This window comes from Alternaria arbusti (assembly GCF_024043155.1).
Source record: "Alternaria arbusti strain BMP 1465 chromosome Unknown scaffold_5, whole genome shotgun sequence".
NCBI lineage: Eukaryota > Fungi > Ascomycota > Dothideomycetes > Pleosporales > Pleosporaceae > Alternaria > Alternaria arbusti.
Genome location: NW_026249945.1, coordinates 14,761 through 39,782, shown reverse-complemented (window position 1 = coordinate 39,782; position 25,022 = coordinate 14,761). Strand labels below are relative to the sequence as shown.

Here is a 25,022-nt window from a genome sequence, read left to right as displayed (position 1 = left end):
TCGCGAAGCCCAAGCAATGGTTCGTCCAAAAGAATCGTGTCGAATGAAAAGCATTCCGAATTTATGAAAGGCGAGTACATTCCAAAATTTTAGGTCGGGATAGCATTATGCAGTTAAGTGATACGGGATGCGTATGCGGAAGAACTCTCGTTATTTCATTTGGTTCTGGCTCGTCATTGCTCATCGACTTCCTGAACACCACCTCCTAACAATGCATCAGTGCCCTACGCCACCTGCTACCCAGTTCATGAATTCAGGGTCGCCTGGATTTGGGAACATTCCCCTATCCTGTGGCGGTTGCCCTTGCGCTTGCTGTTGTTGAACAGGCACGCCTTGATTCAGCTGTTGCTGCTGTTCTTGTTGCCGTCTTCTTTCTTCCTCCTGTCTTCTTTGCCTTTGTGTCCTGTAGTAAAGCAGGAAGGCCAAAGCCCCGCTCAGGGCCAAGATGATGAGTGATTCCAGAATGTCCGAATCAATCTCATCGCCATGATAGCCGTCTCCATAGAAGTCGTCGCCGGCGGTATGCGTGTCGTCGTAATCGTCAGCTTCGTAGTCGTCCCAGCCAGCGAGTTCGGCTTCGAGAAAGGCGTTCAGCCACTCCGAGAGTGTCCATTGTTTCTTGACGACTATAGCCATGTTAGCATCCAGACGTTAAAAAGATGCAAAGGATGATGACTTACCGGGATCTTCCTGGATGGACTTGATGTTGCCGTTGGTAAAGGTGTTCCACCAACTCCGGAACCTAAGCTTATACAGCGCCAAAACGACAGGTAAATAGGCCTCACGTGGATTCGTCTCCAGAGCCAGATCATAGTGTCTCTTTGCGAGGTGAAAGTCTTGATCAATGCCGATGCCATTCTCATGCATCCAACCCAGGTTCCACATGGCTTGTGCGCTTCTCATGGTCTCAGCTGCGGCTTGGTAACAAGCTGCAGCTTTTTCAGAATCAGGTTGTGTTCCGAGACCCATCAGGTAATAATCTCCCATCTTGACCATAGCATCGACGTTCTTCTGTTCGGCAGAGCGCGTCCAGTATACCAAAGCCAGGAATGCGTCGCTAGCTAGCGAGGCCTTTTGCTTCATAAAGGGCACAAGCGAGTTGAATGTAAAACGAGGCTTGACTTGATCAAGGAGATAGGCCACGTTGGCCTGTGCGACCTCGAAGCCTTGCTCAGCTGCCATCATGTAGCTTACGAGTGCGGCCTCTAGGTCACCATTCGCATACGCCTCATTAGCTTCGGGGAAAGACGTAGAGACGAGCTCGGCTTTCTCTGCTACGATCTTATAATACGTGGCTGCTAAAGGACAGGACTTGGATCGAGAGATACCGTTGTGCGTCATCTCAGCTAAGTAGTAGAAAGCCTCGAGGTGTCCGTGCCTTGCGGCAAGTTCAAAGTATTTGGCGGCGACGGCGATGTCCCCCTGATCCAAGAAGAGCGCACCTAGCCGGACTTGTGCGACTGCCAAATCCTGGTCAGCAGCCGCGCCAAACAGCTCAGCAGCCTTCACGGCATCTTGAGGTACACCGAGGCCTTTCAGGTACATGATACCCATGGAGTATTGCGACAGCGCATCGCCCAAGTCCAAGCCACGTCGGAACCATAATTTCGCAATCTCGAAACTTTGTGGCATGCCCTCACCGCGCAGGAACATGCGACCAAGGTAGCCAGCAGCCTTCGCGGCCAGCTTCTCGACGGTAGGCGACACATTCGCATTGGGTTTTCCGTTCTGGGGCCAGTACATACGAGCAAGTTCCATGAAGCGCTTCTTAGCCGCTGGAAGGTCGCGCTTCAAAGTTCGTGCGCCATCGTAGTTCAGCTTGGCAAGATTGAATGTGGCCCTGGCATCGCCCTTCCGGGCCTGGAGATCCATGTATTCGAAAACGTCGTCGAGGGAGGAAAAGGCATCAGACTGAGCGCTGGCGACTTTGGCATTGGGTCCAGAGCTGCTTGTACTTGCGCCTTCGCCATACACGCCACCCTGATCGTCAGCGATGTTGTATGACTCCCGCGGCATAGAGTGGCCGCCAGGTGGCCCAGACCGCATGTATGCAATGGCCTTCTCCGCTGCCGCTTTGTAGAAATGCACAGCCTCCTCGCAGTTACGCGGAGTAGAGATGCCTGCCGAGTGCCTGTACGCAACAGCCATCTCTGACCGCACATCTCCGCCTTCTGCGCCCAGGGTATAGTATAGCATAGCCTTTGCCTGATCTTGCTTGACTGCTCCACCAATGCCGGTCGCGTACATGAAGCCAACCATGTGCTGTGCCGATGCATTGCCGTTCAAAATCGCGAGCTCGTGGTATCGACGAAAGGCTTCGGAGTAGTTGCGCGGATGCGTGTAATTGCCGTAAAAGTTCATCTCGGCGAGGGTGAATATTGCGTCGGAATTCTTTTGGGCCGCTGCCTCTTCCAGCAGGGTAACGGCTTGTGACAGAGAATGCCCCAGCTGCTTCGGTTGTGGGTTTGTCGTCAACAGCTCCTGCTGTGGGGGACCATTCATGAAGAGGAGGAAGAAGACCTCTTTCGCGTAGTACGCGCTGGTACCCAAGATGCCAGACTTCTTATCAAAGTTCCACCATGGTGCGGCAGCCGGTTTGATCGTGTGTAGGAGGGTCGTGGCCTCATTGAAGGCCAGTACGCCTTGATGTGGATTTGCGCCTCCTTCTGCATTCCCCCATCTTGACTTCCATGCTTCCTTGCTTTGGTCCGAAGAAACGCATAAGAATAGTGAGAGAAGGACTGGAGTCTACAAGTCAGTCAGAAGCTTCCTACGTTGCCTGCGCAGGTGCGTACCGAAGAGAAGCGGCACACGCCGCGGTAGCTGTGGCCTCATTGTGGGTATATGTCGAAATTCAAAGTGATGCGAAGAAAGAAACTCATGGCGTCATCTCGGGAGGGCGGAAGCAGAGGCGCGACTACGTGTAGGCAGTCGTGGTGAGGTTGTTTGGAGAGGCCAGCTTTCCACTATCACGGCCGGGGTGGCAGTTGCGCCCCCGATGCGTGGCTCCCGCAGCCAATGAGCGTTGACGTCACTCATGTCACAGGTTCACGCGCTGCAACGTCGCCTCAGGCCTTCCGCTTCAACTCGTAAACGACAACCAAGTATCTACTTGCAAGTGATATTCAACGCGCTTGCTTCATACCGTCGTCGCTTTTTCCGCTGTCCTTGCGGACGAAAGCCCTCGGGCAAGGGCAACCGACCTTTTTCTGCATTTGTCATCGGCGGAAGCACTAACATCCTTGCACGCATCGTCATGATTTCTATGTCCAGACGCGTTTCTACGCGAAGTCTCTCTCATTCATTATCGCTGGATAGCACTCTTCTTATCTTTTGACATTGTACTGGAAGCCGTATGTCATGACAGTTCTGAATACCTCGGCAGAACGCGAGCCCCTGCTCCAGCCTTCGATATCGCCGCCCTTATCGAATAGGGAGGGCAAAGATGATGAACAAGCCATTTCAACGTCGAGAGGCGCACTCATAGTTGGCTCCGTCGGTCTGTTGATATTTTTGCAAGGTATGTGTTCCAAAATCTCCGCGCTTCGTCACAACAGAATCCCGTCTTCGATCATGTACAATTCCATCTAAGCATGAGATTGGTGGCAAATTAACAGAAGTCATATTCTATCAAGAGTCCACAAACTATGCGAAACAAACTTGTCCTAACCTTCACGACAGCTACGAACATCTCTATCCTTACAACGACCCAATCATCTATCGCTGCAGATCTAGATGCCTTCGAAACTGCCAGCTGGTTTACTTCATCGTATCTCATCGCCATGTCTTCTCTCGCCCCTTTGATGGGACGGCTATGTCAAGTGTTTAGTCCACGGTTATGCATGTTCTTCTCCACTATGTTGATAGCCATTGGATCGGCCATCACGTCCACATCTGTGTCTTTCGAACACTTTATCATCGGCCGCGTTGTAACTGGAGCTGGTGGCGGTGGCATTTTCATCGTTGCTAGCATCATGGCGATCCAGATGACCAGCCCTAAACGAAGAGGCTTGTATATGGGCCTTGCAAACACTGCAATGACAGTCGGTGTCTCACTTGGAGCGGTCATAGCGGGCGCGCTTGAGCCTAGAATTGGATGGGTAAGTGGACACTATCAGATGACGAGATCTAGTGAGCTCAACTGACACCACCACAGAAGCCATTGTTTGGCATCCAGGCACCAATAAGCTTTGTGGCCGGATTGGGTCTCCTCTTTTCAATTCCAGCCAGCCATACTTCAAAGAACATCAAGTATGAAAATCTCTCGATCCGCGAAAAGCTAGCCCGCATCGACTACTCCGGAGCTCTGCTCTTGACCACCACCATTGTACTCTTCCTTCTTGGCTTATCTGGTCCAAAGGTTCTTCCAACGCCGATCATTCTATCGGCTCTTGCCCTTCCAGTATTCGTTCTGAACGAGGCCTACGTCGCTGGCGATCCCGTCATTCCAGTCTCCGTTCTACGATCTCGTGGAACCCTGTTGACCTGCCTTGGCACGACTGGCTTCATGATGGCCCGTTGGAGTATCCTCTTCTACACGCCCGTATATGCGCTTGCCGTTCGGGGTTGGGCTCCGGCTGTCGCTGGATCAATTCTCATTCCCACTAACGCCGGCTTTGCAACCGGTGGTCTTCTTGCTGGCGTCTTCCATATCAAACGCACGGGCAGCTTCTACCTTCATACCGTCGTTGCGATGGCACTGTTTCCAATCACTATGGCTGTCCTGGCTCTCATTTCTACACCAACAAGTCTGTGGGGGTTATATGTTGCTATGGTGTTCCTCAACGGACTCGTTACTGGCGCGGCAACGAACTACGCACTTGTCCATCTGCTCCATCTTACACTCCCGGAGGTGCACCCGATCGTCATTTCTCTCCTTGCTACGTTTCGCGGCTTTTCAGGCTCTTTCGGTTCGGCTATTGGCGGTGGCTACTTCGTTCGCGTACTGCACAAATCTTTGGATGAAGGTTTTGCGCAGGCTGGGTTGAAGAATCGCGCGGAACTCACCCGGAGACTATTAGGGAGTCCAGCACTTGTAGGTAAGCTGGAAGGCAAAGACAGAGTCGTTGCCGTCGGGGCATACGCGGATGCACTCAAGGCATTGTTCCTTTGTGCCGTAGGACTCTCCATCATCGTCGTGCTTGTACAGGCCGGTACAGGTTGGAAAGAGCCGGAAAGGAGTGAGGGTCAAAGAGCGGAAGAGGAGGTGGAAGTCGAAGACGGGATGCCTGCAGGTGCTTGAGCTCAATGTCCAGTACAGCTATCTTTTGTCTTTCTCTGTTGTGCATAGCCAGGTCAACACTCATCATTCTATGGTGCAAGGACTGCCTTTGAGCGCTAATGTTCTCTTTTCAATACTCACATATCCATCACTTTCTACGTCTACTGGACTTCACGAAGATCTCTCACCGTGAGATCTCCCGGCGCCCTGTCATTTCTTGCGCAGGTACCCGTCATGCATGCTAGCGTCATCATCGCGATCCTCTCACTGTTTCCATCGTCTTCCATTGTATCACTCGGCTCCTACCCGGTCTCGCTTCGTCTGTTTGTTGTCGTTGGTGCAGGGTCCACTGCCTCGCGCCTGCCTATATAAAATTTCCCACGCTCTCACCTCCGCTCCTGCGACCCCACCTCACCAGCGACGACGTGCGGGACCAATTGTACGATCAAGAGACAGTGACCTCATTTTCGACCGCCTGCGACGCATACTCTGCTTATACAAGGTAAGTTCCTCTCACCTCTGGCGTATTCACACGTCGGTCTCCAGGCCCAGTCAGCCTGCTCCGCAAATTTGCAAGTGCGCACACTCAGTTTTGAACGCGTCGCGCGCAGACCGCGAGCTCCAAGCTGCTTCCAGCCTGGATTCTTTAGGCGCTCGACCGACGTCTGTCGCGCTTCACTGCACTGCTGCCGTCTCTGGAGTGCAAAAAGCTAACGAACTGTGTCTAGTTCACCTCTCTCACATCCTCCACAGTCCTCATCATGGCTCGTGGTCCGGCTAACCTGTATTCGACCATGGTATCCAACCCATACCCCAAGGCCAAGGAGCATGTTGCTCGTATCTCCGTTTGCGAGCTCTGCGACCGCGAGATCCTCACAAAGGATTGGAATGGACACAAGAACTCCAAGAAGCACCGGGAGGCCGAAGCCAAAGAGCGCGAAGAGTTAGAGAAGGCCAAGAACCCAGCTGGTACTTTCGGCGGTGACGCTACAAGCTTCGGTGGTGGCAACGAGTTCAGCGGCACCAACGAGTTTGCTGACGCCAACAACGAGTTCGGCTCTGGTGGTGACACCTTCGGCGGCGCTACGACTACTGCCAATGACGGCTGGGGCTCTGCTGGCGGTTTCTCTACTGCAAACACTACCAGCTACAACAACAACGGCGGCGGCGGTGGCGGCGATCGGGCCTGCTTTGGCTGTGGTCAGACTGGCCATCAAAAGCGTGACTGCCCCTCTGGTGGAGGTGGCGGTGGCGGCGACCGTGCCTGCTTCGGCTGTGGTATGACGGGTCACCAGAAGCGCGATTGTCCTCAGGGCTCTGGTGGTCAAGCCTGCTTCAACTGCGGCGAGACTGGGTAAGTCGAACTCTTGTCGATCATTTTGGAGTGTCAAGCTAACATTTGTCAGACATCGCAAGACGGAGTGCACTCAGCCTCGTAAGCCCATGGCTGGTGGTCCTGGTCGCGCATGCCACAACTGCGGAGATGAGGGTCATATGTCGCGCGAGTGCGACAAGCCTCGTGTCATGAAGTGCCGTAACTGCGACGAGGAGGGTCATGCTTCTCGCGAGTGCCCCAAGCCTCGTGACTGGTCCCGCGTGAAGTGCCGCAACTGCAACAACTTCGGTCATGGCGAGAAGCGTTGCCCTGAGCCTCCTGCTGAGGCTGCTGGCGGTGACTGGGGCGATGCTGGTGGCTCGACCGCTGCGGCTGGCGGTTGGGGTGATACTCCGGTTGAGTCGAGCGGCAACTGGGCTGACGACACCACCGCAGCTGCCGATGCCAATACCTCTTCTGGCTGGTAGACCGAGTGAGCGAGCGTCTTTCCATTCGCCTGTTGGCACAATGAAATCTCAGCATTGCCCAACATACGCGATTCTTGTAAGGACGACTGACGGATTCAGACATCGATCGAGCCAATGGCTATCGGTAGGGAAGGCTACGAGTCTGATTTGAGCTCATGAACGATGGAGAAGTTTTGTTAGGGTAGTGGAGAGGCAGCCCACGGGTATGCACTTGCAGTTACGTTCCAAGCGAAGCGCAACCATGTACAGCAAGGTACTCTACATAGACCAAACAAACACGAACCCTTGTACGCATACTCACCCGCGCTCCATGCTAACACAGAACGGTATGCTACGTGACACTTGCCGCTTTTAGCTCTGCTGTATCTACGTTCTACTCTCGTCTACCGACCATACTACCTTGCTCAGTACATCGCGTGCCAGTCATAGAGACGACTTTCAGTCACAGATGATCAACACCCATTTGTCTTTGTCAAATAAGTAATAAAGGCGGCGGCCACGGTCGAAAGATACATAGTGATTGCCACAGATGTTTATCAGACTTCTCATTCGTGGGACAACATTTGAATGGATATAGGTATTGCGTAGGTGAATTCCCAGCGGAGTGAAGGGTACGGCCAATAGGGAGACTGGGCTTGTCGTTCCTTATTAGTACCCTTGGCAAGATTACATGTCTCTGCCCAGGGCCATTAAAAGGGCTTGGACGTTTGATTTAATTTACAGAAAGTACATACTTGAGGGGTGCATGGTAGACCCTTCACTCACCTCTGACGGCTTCCAGATATCCCGGTCTTCTTCGTCCGAGCACGCCCAAAAAGAAGACCGAAATCCTATTGCAGTTCGCAAACACTTACTTGATTAGTTAGACTATCGGGAGGCAAAACGAGTGAAGCGACCTAGGAGAACATACACTACACAATGTCTGTTCTGCATCGTGACATAGCCAAGGTGGAGTCGGAACGACAGCCATAACATGTGAAGGAACTTAGCGCAAACCAACGATGACGAAGGCTACCACTACGGGATGACATGGCTGCTGGGCATTATGAGGGTCCAGAGATAAGGGCGCGTCCCGAAGGTTTCCAAGGTTCCAAGGTTCTCTCTGTATCAGCCCTGGATGATAAGCCCGGGGCGTGCGGCATCCGGTCCTTTTCCCAACCCGAGATCCAAGCCTCTTGGAATCTCCGGACCTCGTCGCCGTAAGCTTACGCGCATAGCCTCGTTCAGATGCCACCATGGTATTTGGAAACCAGAGCCTTCATGGTGGTCGTTTTGGAGGCGCAAACATGTGGCTGAAGCGACTTCTGCATCTCATGAAGCAGCGGTCAAAACTCTCCAGCTGATCAAGACTTCTAGAGCCCAACGGTGTCTAGTAGTAGGGCTGTAGCGCAACGTCTCCGCACCATAGCGCGTGGAAGGCTCGCTACGGGGTGCTTGCTCGGCGCTACGGAGTTGTCTCCAGCTTCCCCTCGTCGGAACCGTTGAAGTAAGCTTTAGCGGTGACTCGTCCACTGATGCGCTAGCCCTTGACATATTGCCCTACGATCCGATAGATCGAGGATATACCGTGTTGTGATTGATTGACGTTGAGTGAGAAGTCTTGCCACGGCGTAATACGCAAATTAGTTTGAACACTTGATCAGAGCTCGCTTCGTGGACCTATATGTCGTGAGACCACTCCCCATGTCTCAACGGACACCTTGGCAGCGTTGATGCGATCTTCTACCTTTGCGATATTATTTGCTTTTGCGCAAATCTCCATCGCTGGTGTGGCTGCGCAGCCAATGTCTCCGCTTTTCCTTGTTACTCGGGACGAAAGCCACAAACATGTCAACCTGGACGAGCTGCCACCACATCGCGTTACAGTGATCATCATATGCATACTGTTTGCATTTGTTCTCGCGCTGGCCCAGGGTAAGTGCATTCGAATTTTATGTGGACCGTTTCGCATCCAGAGGTCGCTCAGAACTTCTGCTAACCGCTTCGTAGGGTATCGAGCAGGCCGCATGGCTGGCCAGAAGTCCAAAACTCGGGTGTCAGATGTACTTGTATTCGCACAAGGCTTCATCTGCTCGGCCTTTCTATTTGCCACAGCCATACAGGTAGCTGGATTGGGTCTGCAAACGGATGCTCAATGTCATGCTGCCATACGAGTCTGCATCGCCATGTATAGCGCGGACAAGATAGCACTGTAAGTGTTTACTCGTGCGTGACGCTCACCCAAAACCCGGATGCTGAACCACATACAGATATCTCTTCTTGCTAGAGCGCGTTCATATCGTACGAGCTCCCTTTGTGGATCGCACAAGGGATATGCTGTATGTCTTCGGAGGGATCTTTGTCACGGGTGGTTTCCTCGCGATCATGGGATGGCAGTTTGTCAACCCAATGGCCATCTTGAACCACCAGACAGGTGAATGCAGGATAGGCATCGAGCGGCCGGCTACGATTGCGATCATCGTGCTGGACATCCTAATGAACACTGTTCTCACGGGAATCTTCGTCTGGCAGCTTCGACCAGCACTGGGCTCATCGGCACCTAGGATATTCAGTTTCGCAAGCGACACTGCTGGTACATCAACTGGCTCTTCAATGCAGAGACTCCGACTTTGGATGAAAGGAACACGACGGGCCGTATCTTCTCGGAACAACTTGCGAGTCATGCTGGTTCGAAATGTTGTTGGCTCAGGCTTCATGTTGTTTGTCACTTTGTGCAACAATAGCCTGTTTCTCGCCTGGAACTTCGCCAAGATGAGCCACGCTTGTCTGCTTATGTGCCTCGCTGATAGTAAGTTCACGATTCGCCCCTTGTGGTCAACAAACGCTGATACATAGTTCAGTCTGTCTCGGTATGCTTGTCACCCAATGGCTGACGATGCGTTCGGCTGATCCGGAGATATCGCCGCCGGCATCTCGAGCTTCTTTCGTAGAGGAACGTACCGATTCCGAGGTTTCCTTTGTGAACGAGAAGCCTGTGCCCATCAGCCGCGTGCTAGACAAGGTACGCTTCAATCTCCGTTAAAGGCAACGACGCTGTCAAGAAGTTGTATTTTGCGACATGTGTCTTAGCAGTCTCGAGCTACTAAAGGACCGGAAGGATCCGTTTGCGGTGTACTCCATGGACTCATCACCGCCCTTCTTCGGTCTTGTTATATACCGACTTACACGCGATTGGCTGCGCTTGCCTTCATCCTATACCGCTGTCTAGCGCCTTCCTGCGTAGTTAACACGACGCCATCCCCGATCAGCGAGCGCCGAACAAAAAGGTGCTTTGGGCGACATTGAATTTCGTACGCCACACTCTGTTTGGTGCGGCCAAGCGCTGCGCGGCGTTGCATGGCTGCGGTTGTGCAGATATACCCCGATCGTCAGCAGAAGAGGCTAGGAAGCGCCATAGGAATGTTCATGGATCATCTTTGAAGCAGGTCGGTTTGAGATGAGACAGCAGTCGGATTCCATCGTGCAAGCTCATGACGTCAGCCGGCGAAATCAGGGTCTTACCCGACGAAGACTAGCGTTAGGCTAGTGCAAACATTGAAAAGAACTGCCCAGGTATGCACAACCTCCGCACATGCATTGCAAGTACAGTCCTTCATACCAAGGTATATAGTTCGACAGAAGTTCATCTTATACTGTGTCAAGAGTCATAATATCAACGACGGAGTTTCAGTGAGATCAGCTAGATCAACTTGTTCGCATGAACAATATGACAACTGGATGTATCCATGGATCAAATTCCACTACGGCATCCCACTCTTTCCATTCCAACCTCGTTGTCGTCCATATGTCGGACGTCTCGTACTATGTAAAAGTGCTCCCCGCTTAGTTTAGAGGTGGATCGAAGAACCACACTTCCTCACGTTCCACGACCATCTCATCTCTCTCCACATGTTCGTGATATTTCTCGCATACCTTACCCCTCAATGCGACCAAGTACTCTCTCACATTTGAATTCCTTCCAATTGTCTCAGCGACGTCTTTGTTTCTACCACCTTCCATCCTGAAGCCCTTCGCAAGGTTGACCTTCCACTCCGCCATGTCCTCCGTCTCGCCGCAGTTCAGCATGATGTCTTGCATCATGGTCCTCAAAGCAGAGTCCCTCAGGTGCTCCTCGATGTACTTCATGATGTCGTATGGCAGTGGCTGGGCGTCGCGCAAAAGCTTGTTGAAGAACACGTCCACAATCTTGTTGCGCAGGAGCGGGATATCGAAGGTGTCGGCAGATACGTGGAGTTCGCATAAGAAGAGGTATCTCACATTAATGTCATCGCTGGAGCCTAGGCTGCCGCTGTAAAGCCAGTTGGCGAAGGCGTCGAATCGCTTTGGCGCAGAGCACGCGAGGTGGATCGCTGTGCGCTCCTCGTTTGAGAATGCTGGAAGGGCCTCGTGGAAGTGTCGCGAGCGCGCTCTGAGTGCTTCAACATGTAGGTCATACTGCTGGATATTGCCGCCGGCGCCAACTTTGATCGTGACTGTGTCGTGCTTGTTGGTGATGGTAGGCGCGGTCCATGGGTGTACGCACCGTGGTAGTGGGTGGCTCATTGTAACAGTGTTGGAGTTGCTTTCGTTAACGAAAGAGTAGATAATTTTGATAAAAGTCTGACAAGATGCAAAGCCTGTTTGCTTACTTCTTTGTAGGTAGCCTACTCCACTTGCCGAGAAGCCGAAGCGAAGGTGAAGGTGAAGACGGTTCGCGCCATCGCGATTACTTCCAACAGCAGGCAACAGGACCGCTGGTCAGCTATACAAGCTTTCAACTGTGATGAGGAGACCAACGAAACAAGGGTCGATATGTGTACTGAAATTTGAATTGTCACCATATTATTGTTGTCTCGGAACAGACTCAGAAAGCTCAATGTCGCAAGGAAACCATGCATCGCGTCAGGATGAACCCGATGACCTCGTATAGCACTTAGAATGATCTTGGGCTGTATCTTTAGTATGTACGGGGACTATCGCAACCAGTGCTTCGACGATCTGATCAGAGACGATGTGCGAGGAGTAGAGCCACGGCACGTAAACTGATTCCGGAAAAGGACACCTCATTCTCATTTGTAAGAGCCACATGAGATTGGTTTACAACGTATCCATCATATACCTCTATGATCTGAGCGACAAGCCGACACTGTTCCGATCCTACACTTTAAGTCTAACTTTTCAATGGACCGACCACTGCTACTGCCACTGGAAAGCCATGCAAAACAGACAGACTCACGACTTCCCTTTTTCTCGAGAACCCTCCATCTCTTCGTGTATATGGTATTCTTTGCAGAAATTCTTGCGCATACCCGTGCACCAAGTGACCTCCTCGATATCTGACAAACCTGGCACAAATTTCCGCTCCCGACATGCAAGGATGACATCAAGGAGGAACTCCTTCGCGCAATCTTCAAATCCACCCTGTTTCAAGCCATCAAACGAGAAGGTCGCGGCCGCTGAATATACTAGGAACTTTCTCATAGCGTCCTGCTCACATGTGTTGGTATACAGGCTCTCTGTAACACCAGTTGACATGATGTTGCTTGTTTCGGTGAAGAGGTACAGAGAATCGAAGACAGCGTTCTTGAAGACTTGCGCTTGATGAAAGTCGGCGAATATGTAGGCATCAATAGCGTTCTTCCAAATTCGGCTTGCTGGGGTCGATGCGTCACCGTTGGTGAAGTCCACAATTCCGGAGTTGAGCCAATAGTAGAAGACGTGGAAGGTTTCGGCGTCGACATCCCTGAGACGAAGATGGGTCGAGCCGCCTTCCCGGAACGATCCATTCAGCATGCGATCGAAATAGCTTGAGAAGTGACACAGTAGTCCCCGATAGATCTCGAACTTTTTCTTGGCGTCATCGGGTCCGACTGCGACGGTAATGATGGTGTCGTAGACGTGGCTGTGACTATTAGTAAGGGCTCATAGCTTTGTCTGTTTCGGACTCACGCTGGTGGTTTTGCGGGTGGGTAAGCACAGGGGATCGGCTCCGGGATTTGCGCGACGTCGTCAGTGGACGGTGCTGGTGTCGCCATCACGTGAGATGGAGTCGCAGACAAGTTACTTTGTTGACGCGGTTGGCAAAGGAGAGGGAATTCGAAGGTACCACTAATTGTCTTGGCGGACGCTCGGTGAGAGTGGAAGTGAAGGTGAAAGTAAGAGTAAAAACATCAATCGACAAATCGACTCTGAAAACATGCGAAGATACCAGCAGACTTCTCTACCTAGATACTGCCAGTCGATTGACAATGCCACGGGGTATGGTAGCATTTGCAGAGCTTGTGTATTCTCCCTACTACCTTCTCTTCGAGCATACCAGGATACTATCTCGAAGTAACGTGCTACATGCCATCTTTAGCGGCCCATAACTATGACATGCACATACAAGCAGACACAACAGCGAGACTAAACACGGTGCGATCACAATGACATACAATTGAGCATAACAGGGGGTTGAATCCGAATCGACTTTCTATTACAAGAACGAGTTGGCCAGGTTCTCGAAGTATTTCCTGGCGCCGTCCAGGTCAACGTTCACGGTGGCCTTTGTTCGCTCTCTCTCAGTGAGGGTCTTTCCCAAGGAGGCTTGCAGAGCTTCTATAGTGGACTCCTCGTTTGGCTGGTTCACGATCTGAAGATTCATGCTACCACTCTCAACCTCTTTGCCGCCAACCACAATGATGTGATTGTACTTCTTTGTTCTTGCCTCGGCGATCTTCTTTCCGAGCGAGCGGTCGCTTGTATCGACATCGATAGGCAGGTGTATAGTCGATAACGGTAAGGGCCTGGGTGACGATGCGGACGTGGCTGGTGCGTCGGAGGGTGTGAGACCGGAAAGGACAGACTGAATGCGCGAGACATGTTCGAGGACTTTTGGGTCTGAGTTTAGCGACAAGACGATGGCTGGCCGAGGCGAAAGCCAGAACGGGTATTTGCCGGCGTAGTGTTCGATCAGTAAAGCCATGAAGCGTTCGATGGAACCGTAGATGGCGCGATGTACAATGACTGGGCGGCGAAGAGCCGGATCCAGACCTGCATCCATAGACGACTGCGGTCCTGCCTCCAATTCTTCCGGTGATGCTTGGTATTGCAGATCGAAGCGCTGTGGCAGCTGGAAGTCGAGCTGTATGGTTGCCGTCTGATGCTCCTTGCCGTTCGAGTCTTTCAAGATGATGTCAATCTTTGGGCCATAGAACGCTCCGTCTCCCTCGTTGATTGCCCATTCACTCCCGATGTTGTTTAACGCAGTAGTCAACTGCTCTTCTGCACGATCCCACTCCTCGATGGTGCCGATAAAGCTGTCTTTGGGCCGAGTAGAGAGAAGCAGCTTGTAGGGTCCCAGTCCAAACGTGTTGTATACCATGCCCACAAACTGGAGCGTCTGCTCAATCTCTGCTAGAATTTGGTCTGGTCGACAGAAGATGTGCGCGTCGTCCTGATGGAACCGCCTGACTCTGGTCAGTCCTGTCAAGGCGCCTGAGATCTCGTTCCGGTGCAGAGCGCTGAAATCGGCGAGTCTGACTGGGAGATCCCTGTAACTCTTGATCTCGTCCCTGAACAGCAAACAGTGGCCGGGGCAGTTCATGGGCTTCAGACCGAACTCGCCGTCCTCTCCGCCTTCTGCTTCAGGTATCTGCGCTGTTGTCCCTCTTCCCTGCACACTGAACATGTCCTCTGCATAGTTCTCCCAGTGCCCGGACTTCTCCCATAGCGACTTCTTGTATATCATGGGCGTGATGACCTCTTGAAAGCCGAATTGCGGATATTGCGCTCGCAGGAAAGACTGCAACTTCTGGAAGACATAGGCACCGTTGGGAAGGATAAGCGGCGAGCCGGGGCTATATGGAGATGTGATGAAGAGATTGTGTGTTTGCGCGAGGGCTCGATGGTCGAGAGGAGGTGTAGGCGGGGTACCGGCTGTAGGGTTCAATTGCGCACTGGCGGGTGCTTCAGACGAGACGGTCACCGTGTGCTGCAACTGGTGGGGCGCAGAACAAGAGCAGCTGCGCGCGAAAAGACGTCCATGTTGGCGCCACCTCGTTGGTTCTAATTGCGCCCGTCTTGCAGTCCGTAGCGCGAGGGAAAGCTGGCGTAGTGGCATCGGAAAGTCTTGACTCCTGCACCAACTTCGCGTGGTGTTCAGGATGCACTTTCTGGACTAGTCGTCTTGGCACACGCGAGCTCGAACATGACGTCGACGCGTCTGTACGCCAACACCACTTAAACCCCAAACGCGGTCAGGTACTACAGGTACGGTGCTAGGGCCATCGCTCTGGAACTCCACTAACAACAAAAGTGCTTGATGTCTCTGCGACGCACTAAGACACAGTATGCGCCAGAAGCCTGATTGGCAGGCCCCACGTCACACGTAGGAAGTGGCAACCGGTTCTACCCAGCCTCCTACAACGACACAAAGGCAGTCAGTGAGACAGTTTGGGTCATCACTAGACACACCACTGCCTAAATCTATAACTACCCCCTGCTCTGTATTGCATTCTTACCTTGACCCACTCAACCGTCAGCCCTACGTCACAGATCCTAGATACCATCGACTTGGAATATGAGCGCACGTTCACGGCGACTCGAACACAGCTTGGGAAGTAGCTGGGCCGACGCTGACTACGCATCCGGTGACGAAGGCTCCATTCACTCGGCCAGCGACGAAGCCAGCGAATTGGAACTAGAGGACTCTGACAAAGAAACTGTACAAGAACCACGGAGGACCGTGACACCCAGACCTAAGCGCAATCATCTCAGCAAGTCAACACCTACGGCGCAAACGCAGGCTCGGCCCGTGAGAAAGCCAGCAAGTCGGACCAAAGCCAGCCAGTCGCAAAGGATAGGACCCGACAGAACACCGAAACAAGACGCATCCGAGCCGAGCTTCATCATGCCTTCCATGAGTAACTCGCCAAGTGGTTACGGCGGCTCGCCAGGTCCAAAATCCCAGCCGCGGAACCGAGTAAGAAACACGACCCAAAACCGCCCATCAGACTCGCCCCTTGCACTAGGCAGCTCTTTCACGAAAGGGCCTGCCAGCGGATATCCGCAAGCGCCACAACAAAACCAGGAAGAAGTGAGCCCATGGCACTACGTGAACCTCTTCTGGGATAACGTCGCCGCACCACTCCTCGCCCACTTCCTAGACATCTTCTCCTACGCGATGCGACACTTTATCAAGCCGTTCTTAGGGGTCGCCCTCGGCGTTGGCATCCTAGTCTTCGGCATCCAGCTAGCATCCGGGATACTACGATCCACAGTATCGAACGCTGTAATGGGGCCTGTTTGCGCGATACCAGGCTCTTCCTACCTCATCCCCGCATGCGCTACGCTAGACACGTCAGAACCTCAGGCCGACTTTGAGGAACTCATCAATGTTCAAAGTCGATTCGAGGATATCCTGGACGCATCGAAAGATACTTCTGCTCTGCCCGCCACGATCAAGAACTCCGAGCTTGCTATTCGCGACTTGCGTATTCTTGTCAAGCACTCTCGTCTTCCGAGCCGCAAGGCCTTGGACAATGAATTCGAGTACTTTGTACAAACAGCCAACGAGGCTTCCGTCGATCTGTCTCGTTACAACAGTCGGATAGGGGCAGCTATAGACCGTGTAATTGCGACAAACACTTGGACGATGAACGTGTTGTCTGGTATCTCGGAGAAAGAGGCTTCCATTGGCGCCGTTGGCCGAGTTATCAACCAGGTCACGGGTGCGTTCGTCGCGCCACCGCCAACGCTCCAACAACGCATCTTCGACCAGTACGTATCACACGTCAGCAAGAACAAAGACGAGATTACGCGTCTTATCGAAACAGCTCAAGCTCTGCTTCTTGTTTTGCACAACCTTGATGAGCGACTAGGCACCATCTACGAAATTGCAACAGGCGATGACCAGACGATAACAGGCAGACAAGAGGAGCTTCTTTCAAGCCTTTGGACGAAGCTCGGCGGTAACCGCGGGGATGTAAAAGCCAACACCAAGTCACTTAATCTACTTGCCAACATCGGAGCCTATCGCAAGAGAGCGGTCAATCATGTATCTGGCACACTTCTGAAGCTGCAAGAGATCCAGGCCGAGTTAGAGAACTTGCGTGAGGGAGTTGCGGCGCCAGAGATGTTGGGGTACAGAAGTGATCTACCTTTGGAGTACCATATCGATGCTATCGGGAAGGGTGTGGATAGGCTGCAGGTCAGTCGTGGAGAGCACATGAGGGTTGAGGGGGACACGTATAAGAGGCTTATGCGTGGCGGCGAAGAAGGTGAGGGTAGAAGGGAGCTGCCTGGACCGACAGTCACCGTGAGGGCGAAGTAGTAAGATCGTCTCTACACAGGCAGCTTTGGAGAAACCTGGCTTAGTACTTGGATATTTTTTGACGGCGTTCACAAGATTGTCTTTACTTTCCTTTTGGTTTTATATTTCTACTTGGTACATCCCTAGATACCCATCTCATTCATAACTCATGACCGCAATGAACCACCATGTTTACAAAATTCAATACATCTGCACCTCAACCAAACATCTCCTCACACCTCCATCGCTCCCATCGCCTAGGCCTTCAAATTCCATTTCGTAGGCCACACATCCTCTCTGTGCACAAGCTTCTCTAAATCCATCCACACTACCTCCAACACCAAAGTACACTCTCTTCGCCGCTACCATTGTCTTACCCGTCTTCACCCGTCCCATCAGCGCGACAATCGCATCGGTAAACGCCGTGAGCGAAGCCGGCGAGTAGATAGTTTCCGAACCCAAGATGAACGTGTTCAAATCCGAAGACGAAGGAACCATCTCCAGGAGCTTCTCAACCGGCGTCCAAGACCCCGAGATGAATGTCATCGTGATCCCAGTTTCACTCATCGCTTTCTTGAAAGCTGCTAGGATCTCAGGAGTAAGATATACCTCGCTATTCTCCGCCGGTTCCAAGAGCGGATTCCCCGCCTCAGGGAACAGCGCTGCACTCTCCTCAGCGTTTAGCGTACCCACCCATGTCAGAACTAGATTGGGTAGAGTCACAAGCCGTAGAACGTCGGCGTTGTAATCTGTTAGAGTGAAGTAGATCCCAAGTTGGTTCGTAACCGCGTACTGAAAAAGGAGAAGCGAAGGCAGCGCAGACCCGCAACCCATCTCAATAACATGACCGACGCGCATGAGGTCATCGAGATCTTTCCGCGGTCCACGATCGAGCAGGTAGCGGACGAGATCGAGACTGCATTCCCAGGTCTTGTAGCCGCCTTCGTAGACGTTTTGGCGGAGGTCGGAGTCCTTTGGGTGAGTGTCAGTTTGTGGATGGAAGGAGGGGATAGGAAGGCATTACATCGAGACCTGTCAGAGGTGTTTGGGAAGATCCATCGTCTTCAGCCATGAGTTGAAGGCGCACATCGAAGAGTTCGCGGCGGGGCAGACGAGTTGTGAAGCCTTTGGGGCTGGTTATGTTGATGGTTGAGTAGGAGAGTTTGTCTGGGAGGCTGGCTAGCTAGGACCCTTGTTAGTATCGCTTGTAAGAACATCTTCATCATCTCGATGAGAGAGAAGGGTAAGGAATTGAGAGATTGTCCCATGTCTATACAAAGTTCAAAAGCGCATACCTACCAGCTCATCGAGATCATGTGCTTTGGCCGCAATAGGTGGTGGGACATTGCGATCTGTCGTTGTTTGCTGTTGCCCTTGCTCTTGCACATCGTTGGGGTCTTCTTCTATGTCGTCGCCTGAAAAGCCGAAACTGAATGCCATGATGAAATGCTGAACTGGGGTTGGATCAGGTTAGACTGATATGCAAGATGTCAGTTTGGTGGTTGGTGGGGCTTCTTTCATGTGAAAGATAATTTTGGGTCTTATCGATAAGCAAATGGTGTGTGCACGGGTGAATGTCTACTACATGGATGCGCTCTGTTCTTAGTTTGTCTCAAGTCTTAGTTGGATTAATCATCATTTTGATTTGAGGATAGCGAAGAAATGCACTTTACTTCTGACCGGAGAGTCTCCCCACGCGACTTATGCGGAAAGTCAAAGGGTGTCTTGCTGCTTCCTAGCAATATGACGCGTATACGCCTTGTACGCATGTTCCAGTATCACAGCCCATTCTCATCCCGTGTATACCGGGTGGAACGCGTGCATCCTTACTCCTTCTTCACCTCAACACCATTACTGTTCTCTTCTTTCTCCGCCTGTCGCTCCTCGGCCAGCGTCCGCTCCATCTGCCTAGCGCATGCCTCCATCGTGTCCTTGTCCAACTCCCATCCCGTTGTGTCGATCCCCTTCGCCTTGGCGTCGGCGATGATCTGCTGTCGCTCCACAATCTTCTCGCGCATGAGCTTGATGGCACCCCCGAGCACAACTGCCTCGCTTCGGCCTTGTCCCTCCAAGCCGGGTACTATTGAGGCAAGTCGGTCGAAGCCTTCTCTAATCGCTTCGCGTCGCTTCTGCTCGGAACGGATGTGGTTCTCTTTCTTTTGAGCTTCGGTAAGGCGGGGCCGGTCGGCGGCGTTTGTGGGACTTTGCGACTCCGGCATGATGGCGTGGAGGCGGTTGTACGATTGTATCGTCTGACGCGAATGGCCAGTGTGTTCGGGTAGGTAGAGTAGATTTCAGCTGGCACGAACCGGTTCGCTGGATGTGGCTACTTGGGATATTTTCTTGCGTTATGCTGTATGTTCGGTCAAGGAGACCAAGGCGACGTTCTGAGGCACAGGCTGTGGTACGCGACTGCTATAGTGTTGTAGGGGACAGCAGGCGCTCACCTGGGCATAGTTCCTGCCCTTCATGTGAATGGGCCGACGGGTGCCGAGCTTGGAGGCATACACCACTCAACGCGGGCTATACCAGCAAGCCGGTGCTACAATGTGCGATGGGCATCCGTGTGTGTGGTAGGAGGTGCGATGGTAGAGGCGCGCTATCGATACGCGTGGGTGAAGCGGAAGCTCTCCATGGCTAGCACGTGCTTGGTACCATGGCGATAAGATGCACAATGTGCAGATGAGGGCATCTCTACTAGTAAAACGGCTGTTTGTTTCAATGTTAGCAGCGACGCTGACATGGCGCTATCAAGCAAGAAACACGCGGCTAATTAAAACGTTGTTTCAAGGTGGCCGGACCCCGTCAGCGCGATATGAGGCTCCTGGCTCCCTGCACCCAACAGCGTGTGACGCACTCCGGTGGATCTTCCGCGCCACCAGGAACCACGTCGGCCACGACGCGACGCCCAGAGATACCGCCGGCAGTAGCAACCCTCGGTCGAGAGTGAAAACGACGGCTCAGGGCCAGTGACAGAGTCGCCACGCTGTAGGAGAAATTGCAAGAGAAGGCACGACCCCGCTAGGACATCCCACTGGGCAGCTGCAGCCCGGGAGCACGCACTACACCACCACCGCCGTGACATGCGCCCAACCGCGGCCGCACTCCTCCACCCACGCCATTGAATCCTCCCACGCACTCCACCATGGACGGCACCCGGGGGAGCAATCGCCGCATCAACAGCCTCCAGGCCCAGGACCGCCTGCGACGACGCAGTTCAGCCAACGCCCAGGGGAAGCGCCCCGTCACGGCCCAAGATGCCTATCTCTATGCCCTCCGCGCGGCATACCTCGCATACCTCCTCCAACCCCGGCAGAAGCGGGTGCAACATGTCCCCGCCGCGCCCAAACATGTCCAGCGATCGTCGACCTCGATAAACGACCTCATGAAGGACTTCTCCCTCATACGGGACTCCAAGAGCACGCGCTTCCCCCGCGACTTCATGGCTGCACTGGACAAACGGATCACAAAGGTGTTGATGGGGCAGGAGCGCATGCCTGAGTTCCAGGATGCCACGGTCAAGCGAACGTTCGCCGTCTTCCTGAATGCATTCAAGGACCCGTCGTTCAGGAAGAACATGGACAAAGATAGGAGAGTCGAGGACCTTCTTCTGATTTTCTACTCCAACGCCACAAAGGAACTGCAAAAGGGGAAGGCGCCTGGAGATGACAGCTGGAAGCTCATGGTAGATCGGCACGTCGCTCTCTTCCTACGTCTTGTCAGCTCTTGCCTCAAAGACCATGACTGGCAAAAGGACAGACCCGAACTTGCGCATCGGTTGGCCACGATGGAGAAGAAGTTACTCGTACACGACCAAGATTTGGCGGCGGAGAACCAGCGCAATGGCGGTCAGGGTGGCACAACAGTCGAAGTCGAGGTTCCGCGAAGTTATGAAGTCAAGGACATGCCCCTCGTCTTGGTAGTGTCACGCATCTTCGCTGTAGGGTACTCCGATGTACAAGCCGATATCAACCGATACAAGTCCGTATGGACGGAGAAGGCTGCGCTGCAGGATCTCAAGACATACCAGGCGCACCTCAGTCTCATGACCAAGAAGACGCTGAACAGTGACGACTTCGATACCGAGGAGGCGTACGAGGCATGGAAGAACCAAGAGGTGCCAGACCTCTCGCAGATGATACTGGCAATCATCCAGTCCAACCCCGAGCTCGCAAAGAGTTCACCCGGATCTGTGCCACACTTCAAGCCCAATGCTTCTTTGGACCCCGGCTACTCAGACGGTTCGAGGCAGGGTTCTATGTCGTCAGAGAACGGCTCCTCATATGTCATTGACCAGTCTGTGGATATGAACGGGCTCAGCCTCAACGACGACCCAAATGATAGCTCATCCTATACCTTCATACCTTCAGATCCACGTGCCACTTATCGTGCGATACTGAATGAAGCACTGACGTATGATCTGGCGGACAACGACCTCGAACCATCCGAAGCTACCAACGAGAACCCGTCTGTGAAGCTACTGTCAAAACAATCGGCTGAGCTTTTGAATGAGATAGCCCTCCGATGGAGGATACCACAATTTTCCCGTCTCGTCTTGTTCCTAGACGTCATACGCGACAAGTACATTAACCAAGACATCAGTCTGGATACCCTCGATGCTGCCTTCAACTATGTCAAGGAACCACCGCCAGCTGACAAGAAGTCCAATCGAATGAGCCATATTCCAGTACAAGTGTCGTTGTTTGACCGAACGAAATGGACAATCCAGGACTACACTCTCAACCAGCAGATTCTGTCAACGTTGCACGACTGCCTGTTAAGAGAGTTGTATGAGCTGATGATGCATGTATACGACACCAAACCGCCTGCACTCGGACCGGTGATGTACATACTTGAGACCCACATCTACGACGACCCTACTTTCCCCGGCACCGAAGAAGACATGGATCAGTTCACTGAACAATTGCGTCACGGACTAAGGGACAAGGCTGGCGACGTATACCGAGAGCTGCTAGCGAAGCACATCCCGGACACCAAAGAAGAATGGGAGTTCTACCATGTCATTGAGCTGGGTCGTGCTGTGGTCAAGCTATGCGAGCGGATACAGAAGCGCTACCGCAAGAACCCAGAGGTCATGGGTGCTAGTCCCATGAATTGCCTCGTTGAGAAGATGTTTCCCTCTTACGCCGCAGATGCGCGGGACCTTGTCGCTCGGATCATGGACGTTGCTCAAAGCAAAGGAGAGGATGTACCCGTACAGGATGGCTTCGACTTGTACAAAGAGCTTGTTGAGATACGCCGCATACACAGCGATGCTCTACCAGGCAAAAACTTTGCTTTTAGCATCGAAGATCAGCTACAGGACTTTGTGTGGAGATGGATTCAGATGACGGATCAAAACCTTATTGGGTGGGTTGACAACGCTTTCAAGGCAGACCAATTCCAGATCGAATCGCAGAACCCCATTCCTTCAGACGAGGAGCGCCACAGTGTCTCGGTCGTGGATGTCTTCCGGTCCTTCAATCAGAGTATCGAGCAGATTGTCTCACTAAACTGGGATAACGATGTCCAATACGCCAAATTCATGACTGCTGTGTCGAAATCGATCGGTGTCGCACTTGCGAGATACTGCGAACTTGTTGAGCAGAAGTTCGCCAAGGAGATGGATCGCTTGACCCCTGAGCAGGAGGCTGCCGCTCATCAGACCAAATCAGAGAAGTGGTTGTCGACTGTCAAGGACTTCTACAGCCAGAAAGAGAAGGTCGAGCCCTTTCAATTCTACCCAGAGGTAAGTATTCGACTCAATGACATGTTCAATGCTTACGAATACAGTCGCTTGTCAAACTCAACAACATTGAGTATGCAATGCAGCAACTAGATAAGCTCGAGCGCGAGATTGGCGTCGATGCGTGCGCCGAAGTCATCCAAAAGCATTCCCCACCACCGACACAACGCCTTCGAAACAACAACTTCGTCTTCACCATCAAAATCATCGAGGCTGAAGACCTGAAAGCTTGCGACATGAATGGTCTAAGTGATCCATACGTTGTGCTTGGTGATGAGTATCAAAAGCGTCTGGCAAAGACTCGGGTCATCTACCGCAACCTCAACCCTCGTTGGGACGAGACAATTGACATCACGACTAATGGCCCGCTGAACGTCGTTGCAACAATCTGGGACTGGGACGCTATGGGCGACCATGACTGCGTCGGCCGGACGTCTCTCAAGCTCGATCCATCACACTTCCGGGACTATATGCCCCGAGAATACTGGCTTGACTTGGATACGCAGGGTCGTCTGTTGCTGCGTGTGAGCATGGAAGGCGAGCGAGACGATATCCAGTTCTACTTCGGCAAGTCGTTCAGAACACTTAAGAGGACTGAGCGTGACATGACACGGAAGATCACAGACAAGGTAGGCGTATTGCCATTACAATACACAATTTGCGCTAACAATGGCAGCTTTCATCGTTCATCGGCTACAAGCTTTCGCGTCGCTCACTTGATGCCTTGCTCAATAAGGGCGTAGCATCGAAGGTCACCAACTACTTAGGAAACTTCCGACAAGCCAGGCCTATGTCTGTCATTCAAGGCCCTACACAACAGGACGTCACGCAAGCTCTCGGTCCTTTGTTCGTCTACTTTGACGAAAACTTCGCGATCATGAAGCAGACGCTGACAGACGCTGCAATGATCATGGTTATGACAAGACTCTGGAAGGAGGCACTCGCGACCATAGAGTCCCTACTCGTACCTCCGCTATCCGACAAGCTCTCGCAACAGCGCCCGTTGACACAACAAGAGCTTGACATTGTGTTCAAGTGGCTGAAGATGCTTTTCGACTTTTTCCACGCTGTAGATGAGGATGGGAATGTTGAGGGTGTACCCATGGACGTGCTCAAGTCACCCAAGTACCATGAGCTTCAGAACCTCAACTTCTTCTACTTTGAAGCTACTGAAGACCTGATCCGTACGTCCGAATCAATGGCTGCAGCTAGTGCACGACGACAGCAAGAACAATCCCAACGCCTGAACCGCATGTCGGCGCCGCCTGCTATGGGCCACCAGTTTGGTGGTGCCGCGGGACTTGTCGGGATGCCGACCAGGAAACACAAGACCATTATGCTGTCGCGCAATCTTGGCACAATGAAGAAAGCCAAGGAAGAAAAGAGGAAGGAAGCACAGGCTGAGCCTAACGACGACATGATCTTGAGGATACTGAGAATGAGGCCCGAGGCGGAGAGGTACCTGAAGGACAGAAGCAGACAGAAGGTACCCATCGCCATTCCTTTTCCATATTCACGCTTACTGACGAACAACAGGAACGCCTTGCCGCTGCGCAAGCGGCAGAAATGATCGTACGACAGAGTCTCAACTCGGGCGGTGGTCGCATGACGGGCGGCATGGGCGGCCCACGTCGATAAGAGAAAGCCACCCGTGGACTCTTTTTGTCACATGTCACATGTCACTGTTTTGGCGTTCGTTTGCTTTCTGATACCTCTGCATCATTGTGTGTCGTTTGGGCGTTGAGTATACTTAGCTAATGTATTATCGGTGGCATCCGCTTCATGGTATGTGGGATGGACAGCGAGGCGTCTATATGAAGGCTTTCGCAGATACGAGTTGATATGAAGTAGGATAGCTAGCTAGATGATATCCATGGTGTTCAATGTAGGCAGGTGTGTTGTGCGGTAATTAAAGTGTCGTAGGACCGTCACATCATGTCTCACATGAACGTACGTTAGGAAGTGCTGCTCGATGTCATTCC

At 52.6% G+C, this 25,022-nt stretch overlaps 11 protein-coding genes across 11 annotated transcripts; 5 read left to right on the top strand and 6 right to left on the bottom strand.

Annotated features, from left to right (window-relative positions):
- Positions 1–216: 216 nt before the first annotated feature.
- On the bottom strand, positions 217–2,835 carry J4E86_004510 (uncharacterized protein; the record flags this gene model as incomplete). Its single annotated transcript, XM_051445048.1, has 3 exons — positions 217–626; positions 681–2,741; positions 2,796–2,835. The coding sequence occupies 3 exons, from the start codon at positions 2,833–2,835 to the stop codon at positions 217–219; spliced, it is 2,511 nt and encodes an 836-aa protein (XP_051303145.1).
- Positions 2,836–3,647: 812 nt separating this feature from the next.
- J4E86_004509 (uncharacterized protein) lies at positions 3,648–5,242 on the top strand (the record flags this gene model as incomplete). Its single annotated transcript, XM_051445047.1, has 2 exons — positions 3,648–4,100; positions 4,157–5,242. 2 exons carry the CDS (start codon positions 3,648–3,650, stop codon positions 5,240–5,242), a joined length of 1,539 nt encoding a protein of 512 aa, XP_051303144.1.
- Positions 5,243–5,982: 740 nt separating this feature from the next.
- On the top strand, positions 5,983–7,024 carry J4E86_004508 (uncharacterized protein; the record flags this gene model as incomplete). Its single annotated transcript, XM_051445046.1, has 2 exons — positions 5,983–6,575; positions 6,628–7,024. 2 exons carry the CDS (start codon positions 5,983–5,985, stop codon positions 7,022–7,024), a joined length of 990 nt encoding a protein of 329 aa, XP_051303143.1.
- Positions 7,025–9,388: 2,364 nt separating this feature from the next.
- J4E86_004507 (uncharacterized protein) lies at positions 9,389–10,046 on the top strand (the record flags this gene model as incomplete). Its single annotated transcript, XM_051445045.1, has 2 exons — positions 9,389–9,812; positions 9,865–10,046. 2 exons carry the CDS (start codon positions 9,389–9,391, stop codon positions 10,044–10,046), a joined length of 606 nt encoding a protein of 201 aa, XP_051303142.1.
- An 800-nt stretch (positions 10,047–10,846) lies between these two features.
- J4E86_004506 (uncharacterized protein) lies at positions 10,847–11,566 on the bottom strand (the record flags this gene model as incomplete). Its single annotated transcript, XM_051445044.1, has 1 exon — positions 10,847–11,566. The coding sequence occupies one exon, from the start codon at positions 11,564–11,566 to the stop codon at positions 10,847–10,849; it is 720 nt and encodes a 239-aa protein (XP_051303141.1).
- Positions 11,567–12,235: 669 nt separating this feature from the next.
- Positions 12,236–13,038, bottom strand: J4E86_004505 (uncharacterized protein; the record flags this gene model as incomplete). Its single annotated transcript, XM_051445043.1, has 2 exons — positions 12,236–12,905; positions 12,953–13,038. 2 exons carry the CDS (start codon positions 13,036–13,038, stop codon positions 12,236–12,238), a joined length of 756 nt encoding a protein of 251 aa, XP_051303140.1.
- A 440-nt stretch (positions 13,039–13,478) lies between these two features.
- On the bottom strand, positions 13,479–15,104 carry J4E86_004504 (uncharacterized protein; the record flags this gene model as incomplete). Its single annotated transcript, XM_051445042.1, has 1 exon — positions 13,479–15,104. The coding sequence occupies one exon, from the start codon at positions 15,102–15,104 to the stop codon at positions 13,479–13,481; it is 1,626 nt and encodes a 541-aa protein (XP_051303139.1).
- Positions 15,105–15,563: 459 nt separating this feature from the next.
- Positions 15,564–17,315, top strand: J4E86_004503 (uncharacterized protein; the record flags this gene model as incomplete). Its single annotated transcript, XM_051445041.1, has 1 exon — positions 15,564–17,315. One exon carries the CDS (start codon positions 15,564–15,566, stop codon positions 17,313–17,315), a length of 1,752 nt encoding a protein of 583 aa, XP_051303138.1.
- A 180-nt stretch (positions 17,316–17,495) lies between these two features.
- J4E86_004502 (uncharacterized protein) lies at positions 17,496–18,734 on the bottom strand (the record flags this gene model as incomplete). Its single annotated transcript, XM_051445040.1, has 3 exons — positions 17,496–18,266; positions 18,319–18,477; positions 18,594–18,734. The coding sequence occupies 3 exons, from the start codon at positions 18,732–18,734 to the stop codon at positions 17,496–17,498; spliced, it is 1,071 nt and encodes a 356-aa protein (XP_051303137.1).
- Positions 18,735–19,120: 386 nt separating this feature from the next.
- J4E86_004501 (uncharacterized protein) lies at positions 19,121–19,513 on the bottom strand (the record flags this gene model as incomplete). Its single annotated transcript, XM_051445039.1, has 1 exon — positions 19,121–19,513. One exon carries the CDS (start codon positions 19,511–19,513, stop codon positions 19,121–19,123), a length of 393 nt encoding a protein of 130 aa, XP_051303136.1.
- A 926-nt stretch (positions 19,514–20,439) lies between these two features.
- On the top strand, positions 20,440–24,678 carry J4E86_004500 (uncharacterized protein; the record flags this gene model as incomplete). The annotated part of the gene is made up of 4 exons (XM_051445038.1): positions 20,440–23,043; positions 23,088–23,669; positions 23,717–24,526; positions 24,577–24,678. The coding sequence occupies 4 exons, from the start codon at positions 20,440–20,442 to the stop codon at positions 24,676–24,678; spliced, it is 4,098 nt and encodes a 1,365-aa protein (XP_051303135.1).
- Between the last annotated feature and the right edge of the window lie 344 nt (positions 24,679–25,022).